This window comes from Rhamphochromis sp. 'chilingali' (genome assembly GCF_963969265.1).
Source record: "Rhamphochromis sp. 'chilingali' genome assembly, chromosome: 2".
NCBI classification, from domain to species: domain Eukaryota; kingdom Metazoa; phylum Chordata; class Actinopteri; order Cichliformes; family Cichlidae; genus Rhamphochromis; species Rhamphochromis sp. 'chilingali'.
Genome location: NC_137930.1, coordinates 23,064,520 through 23,070,702, shown reverse-complemented (window position 1 = coordinate 23,070,702; position 6,183 = coordinate 23,064,520). Strand labels below are relative to the sequence as shown.

General features: G+C 38.8%; 1 protein-coding gene across 1 annotated transcript; it reads left to right on the top strand.

The window, feature by feature from the left end:
• Nucleotides 1-1,351: 1,351 nt before the first annotated feature.
• LOC308391823 (ADP-ribosylation factor-like protein 3) lies at nucleotides 1,352-4,894 on the top strand. The gene is made up of 6 exons (XM_080874580.1): nucleotides 1,352-1,470; nucleotides 2,595-2,738; nucleotides 2,850-2,966; nucleotides 3,048-3,098; nucleotides 3,312-3,497; nucleotides 4,694-4,894. Exons 1-6 carry the CDS (start codon nucleotides 1,468-1,470, stop codon nucleotides 4,742-4,744), a joined length of 552 nt encoding a protein of 183 aa, XP_080730706.1. The 5' UTR covers nucleotides 1,352-1,467; the 3' UTR covers nucleotides 4,745-4,894.
• The last annotated feature ends 1,289 nt before the right edge of the window (nucleotides 4,895-6,183 follow it).

Here is a 6,183-nt window from a genome sequence, read left to right as displayed (position 1 = left end):
GACACCAGGGGGCGCTGTGTGTGCGGAACAGAGCCCGTCGCGGTGCAAGAGAAAGCATATGACTTCACAGAATGCGGGTTCAAATTCACTGCGGAAAATGACTTCTTTCAAACAAACAGTAAAGTTTTGTTGATCAAATTTTATATATGTATGAGTAATCTCCAGCCAGAAGATAAGACCCCTCCAAGCAGCGATAATCAGCGCTACTCATTCATTATTTATAAGCACTGGGATTTGAAACTTTTTTTTTTTCAATCAACATTTTGAGGTCAAAAAAGTTTAACGCAAAGCTTAACAAAAGAAATACCATGAATAAGCACCTATTCATTTCATAAAAGACAACCTTCATACTTACCATGAAAGTAAACTTGTTAAGGACTTTGACTTAAAAAAAAGTTTCCAAAATGAACATTTAATTTAAATAATTAATAGATTTAATTCAGCACTTTAAATCTTCCTACAAAAATAAGATATAGATGCTGATATTCTATAGTTAATTATTTGTACCTGCTTTTTTTCCTTCTTCTTCTTTGTATTTATGGTGAACTGGTTTTGTGCTGCTGGAACGAAATTATGGTCCCTCCCCAAGGGATGAATAAAGTTATATTCTATTCTGCTCTTTTTGTGACATTTGCCCAAAGACCTGATACCATTTATTTTGGTCTTATTTTGTAGCACTGACTTTAGTGAAAAAGACTATAGAGCATTTTACCATATTAGGCTGATGAGATAAAATGGAAGTTCTCAAATTATTCAGTTTAATTTTATTTACATAATGCCAAATCACAACAACAGTCACCTCAAGGTGTTTTATACTGTAAGGTCAGAAGCCTACAATAATAGAGAAAAATCCCAACAGTCATACAACACCTTATGAGCATTTGGCGACAGTGGGAAGGAAAAACTCCCTTTTACCAGGAAGAAACCTCCAGCAGGCATCTAGGGCAGCCATCTGCTGCAACCAGTTGAGGGTAAGAGAAGGGATACAGGACAAAAGACATATAATAACTAATGATTGAATGTAGAATGGTGCATAAACTCATAGTGCGAAAAAAAAGGTGAGTGAAGATTTATTTAATTTGTATGCTATTTTTTTGTATTCTAATCTTTGAAGTCTGTGGTTCACAATTATTGCTAATAATAATAATAATAACGATAAAATAATGTAAAATTTTATGAAAGTTAACTCAAAATCAGGTTTGAAGTGATTAACCAGAAAAAAAAGCAAATTAACTATTTATGTTCTTTTTATTTTCTACTTTTATTTTTTAACCTCGCGCCACAGGAGCCCTCTTGCCCAGCGTTCCAGAAGACTGAGCGATCACGTCGTTTACGCTGACGTCACCGTTTCCGTAGCAACAGAGCCTGACAGTCGTTCTGCCAGGAGGCCAACAAGCACGTGTGGTCAGAGAAGATGTTAATCCACTCACACACTGAGCGAGGGCCACAAAACCACCCGAGAAAAACATGGTGAGTTATAATGATTCACGGCCGCAGCGGGTTTTGTTTGCGTTGGGCAAAATGACTTTATTTTGATTTGTTTTATATTTAAAACAAAATTACTGAAATTACTCTTGGCACCTGGTAAACATTGGTGACAATGGTCTAAATACAGTTAAATGATGTGCCACCTTTAGCCAAATACTGAGGGCAGTGTATGTGATACTGGTCATTAAACTGGCCGTTTTATCCCTGAAACTTAATACGCGTTTCACTTCCAGTCGTTGATATAACTCAAACGTTTTGTTTGCCAGTGGCAGGATTAAACTATATTTATTTATTATATCTGTTTATTTAAATTTAGACTTGGACTTTCTTTTTCAACCCAGTTTATTTTTACCTATATATAACTATCACCTTAAGGTACTTATTGTAAGGCAAAGAGTTTAAACCAGGTATGGAGACTATGTTGAAAGGTAAACAGAAACACTTTTATAATTTTATAAAAACTAAATTTATATATGGAGTACTTTTCAAAATTGGAGCTAAAACAGACTTTATAGGGGGAGTAAAGCTGACGTAAAAGAGATGGAGAGGGAAATTTATGATAACACAAAAATAAAATGCACAAATTACAAAAAAAGTAGTGGCTCTGAAGATGGATTTTAAAAGTGCTATGTGTATTATTTTGTCTTTTCAGAGCAGATTTTGTATGGTGAGGGGTCACTGTTGCCTTAAAAGTAAATAGCATGAGCCAAAGCCTTTCCTTATTTCCCTCCTCTGGACAGAAGCCACTCAGTAACTTACTAACCTCGGCTGGCTAAAGAGGTCTTTAGGGCTGGTACATTTATAGGTCACTGCAGCTAAATCCTCACACTCTAGATGATTCTAGCTGTTGGGTGAGAGTGTAACATGCTGTGTGTACTGTGTCATGTTCCTGTGACAGACTCTGCCAACAGAGTGGTGTACTGTAACTGGTGCAAGCTGAAAATGATTTGGTCCAGCAGCTTATTCAGGCTTTATTTGATAAAACTTAGGCCATGACTCTGGAAAAGCAAGAAAATGCTTGCAGGTTCCTCAGTGTTATGACATCTCGTAAGCTGCTGTTCCTTTAAGACTAATCAGCTCTAATATGTGCTTTGATCCTCCTGCAGGGCCTTTTGTCCATCCTTCGGCGGCTGAAGCAGGCTCCAGAGCAGGAAGTACGCTTGCTGCTGTTAGGGTTGGATAATGCCGGCAAGACCACTGTGCTAAAACAGCTGGCAGCCGAAGACATCAGCCACATCACCCCCACACAAGTACACACATCCACACTCTCTCACATGCACAGAAATGTAGAGTCCTGTCATTTTTAGAGCCTTTGAATTCTCCTGCTGCAGATATTAAGCATCTGCGATACCTTTCTTAAGGGCTTTAACATCAAGAGCGTGCAGTCCGCAGGCTTCAAGCTGAATGTTTGGGACATTGGAGGTCAGCGCAAAATCCGACCATACTGGAGGAATTATTTTGAGAACACAGATGTGCTGGTACATACGTAGTCTTCATAATATCATTTTTTTTCTGTGTTCTGATCAGTTTGTTAATATCTACGACTGTATTGCGTGCAGATCTATGTGATTGACAGCTCAGACAGGAAACGGTTTGAAGAAACAAGTCTGGTGAGCTCCATAAATACGTTTACATTTTAGGGAGGCACAGTAGTCATCTTCTGATAAGGTTGAAGGTTAGAAGGCATTCAGGAGCTGTTGGAATTAGAAGCTGATCAGGGATGATCGGCAGTATGATGTTGTGTTGCTTCTCAACACGTCTCAGTGGTTTTTCTGTTGGCAAATACCATTAGAACAAGTGTATGTGTCTGCACCGTGTTACAGGAGCTAGCTGAGTTGCTGGAGGAGGAAACGCTCGCCACGGTGCCGTTGCTAATCTTCGCCAACAAGCAGGACCTGATGACAGCTGCTCCAGCGTCAGAGCTGGCAGAAAGTCTCCGTCTGCACACAATACGGGATCGCATGTGGCAGGTGCAGGCCTGCTCGGCGCTCACTGCAGAGGGAATTCAGGTAAACATAGAAACGGACACAGTCTGCAAACGCAACATTGCACACACAGCAAGGGTTGGGATAGTTGCCTGCAGCCGCTTTCGGAAGTCAGGGAATGCTGGGATTTATTTTACCTGTCCTGGTCTTAAAAAACGGGCTAGAGGGACTGAAGTTTGTTTAAGTAAATCACGTTACGATGAAATAGAATCATTTAACCGCGTTATGGTAGATTTCTAAACACAACCTATAATACCTTTAGATAGCAAAAATAAAATCAGTACAGTTCAATGGAGTAAAATGACACAAAGGAAGCACAATAAAATAGAAATATGCAGAATAATTAATGAATACAAATCTAAATATAACACAAACTTGGATATATGTTCTTTTTTGTGGCAATGGAGCAGAGACAGATGTTTAAGGAGGTGTTCCACTGCAGAGGGTGGTCTCAATTATCCATGATGGCCTCATATCCTCCTCCCCAACATAGCCACAGTCATTTAGAAGACCTCGGCATCAGCTAATGAAGGAATCCAAAGTGTGCTGAATTCAAACAGGGAAAAAAGGAAAAAGAAGCAGATTACTTAAGATCCATTATTCCTTTAATTACCATCATAAAACACATGCTTGTATAAGAAGATTTCCCAATCTGGGTGGATCAGTTATGTCATCTTTCTAAAGACTAAAGAAGCTCAGCTGCTTTGTGTTATCATGTGCATTAAAACAGTTTGCTACTGCCAGTCTGCACGTTTCACATCACTGCTTTGCCTCAATTTCATGGGTGGGATGGTGATGTGTGGAGCGTGGAGTTTGCATGCTCTCCCTATGCATGTTCCTTACACCTAGCACACACATGCTAGGCTAAGTATTTTTTCCAAATTGCCCATCTGCATTGAGTAAAGTCGATTGAGTGCTTGAAGTGTACAGGATGAAGTGCTGTGTGACTGCGTGCTTAAAAATATGACTTGTATTCTTATCAATTTTAGTGGCGGTAAGTAATCAGTAGCACAAAAGTCCTTGTAAGAAATGATGTTAAATGCATAAATAATAAATCACAATGGTTGTCTGGAAAATATGATCAAACAGCAAAAAAATCACACAGTACTTCTGGAGATATATTTTGAATGCTATTTTTAGGTCCACTTCATTTTTACTTCTCTAATTTTCCGCAATTAAAAAAATATATAATTCTGTTTATTTATTTATGTTTTTTTCAGGATGGGATGACCTGGGTTTGCAGAAATATAAAGTTTCGGAAGAAGCCATGAAAAATGGCATCTTACACCTGGAATATCCAGTGTTTCATGTTCAGGACAGGAGACAACATCATGTGGTAATTCTTAAAGACACTTGTGTCTTTTTTTCCTTATGTGGCATCAAAATAATTAGTCACTATCAGCACAGTTGTCCAACACAACCCTCAGCCCTGTATTACATATCTTAAAATGTACATACTGTAAATAGGCTGTTTTATTTAAACTGTACACACTTTTTTTAAAATAATTAAACCATGTTAACTCAGTGTTTTGTAGACAATGTGTTTTTTTTTTAAATAAGCATTTGGTGTTGTGCAGTGGATTCATGAAAAATGGAGGTTTTGTAAGGCTGTAAGTCTATTCAGTCGAAGCTAGAGGGCGATATGGTGCTAGTCTTGTGTATCAGAGCCTTATGCCAAATTATTACATCTCTTACTTTCTGTCAATGACAAAGCCAGGGGGAGGGCCTTGATGCTGGTGGTGCAGTGTGTGTGTTTGGGCAGGTGGGGGATATATAATAAGCTGTAAGGATAAAGTTTTTCATTCATCCTGTCACATTCTAACACAACTCAAGCCACAGGCAAGAATAAACAGCCAAAACGTAACTGAACTGGCCTGTTACTCAGGCACAGGCCGCACAAAAATTAAACCTCCGCCCTGTGACACATCAGGCGCACACACAGTTAATCAAATTAATTATGAAGCCATTAAAAAGTATGCCAGTGATGCGACTACAAAGTCTTTAAAGGCTCAGTAATCAAGACATAGAGTCAGCCTGTTTGCACACAGCTGGCTGGAATCTGTCTGAATATTTTAATCGGCCCAAAAGCCAAATTTGCGCAGCATATAACACAGTCATGTACCCTTCTACAGCAACGGTAGCTGTATGAAAGGTTACCTTCATCAGAATGCGCTGATATAATGCTCCAAATGTGACTTGGTGCTCAAAGGTTTAGGCGATAAAAGCTCATGATGGGCACTGAGGAGATGTTGTTCAAAATGTCTGTGATGGCATTCATCAGGGACCTGTGTGTGAGTCTCTTCTGCGTCATGGTAACCATGTTTTTAACTGCAGCCTGGAAAATGATTACTCAGATGAGGCCAAGAGGGATAATTCCAGGAGTTTTCAGGGGGATGAAACTCCTGTTAGGCTCTTTTTGTCAGCTGCTAGTTAAAAAAATATATCTTTGTACATTTTTATGATAGCTGATAGCTCACTTTGAAATGCACCAGTTTTAATCTATTAGTGACTTCTGTTTAATGTCATTTGACCATGATGCTAGGTGTTGTTTTTATTATTGTTACCTTTGTTTTACCAGGAAGTCCCACTGAGATCACAATCTCTTTTAAAGGAGAAACCTGGCAAAGACAGCACTCATACAAACTCAGAACAAAAGTCAACAAAATTCTCCTTTACTGGAGCTTATTATGCTTTTAAAGTAATCAATATT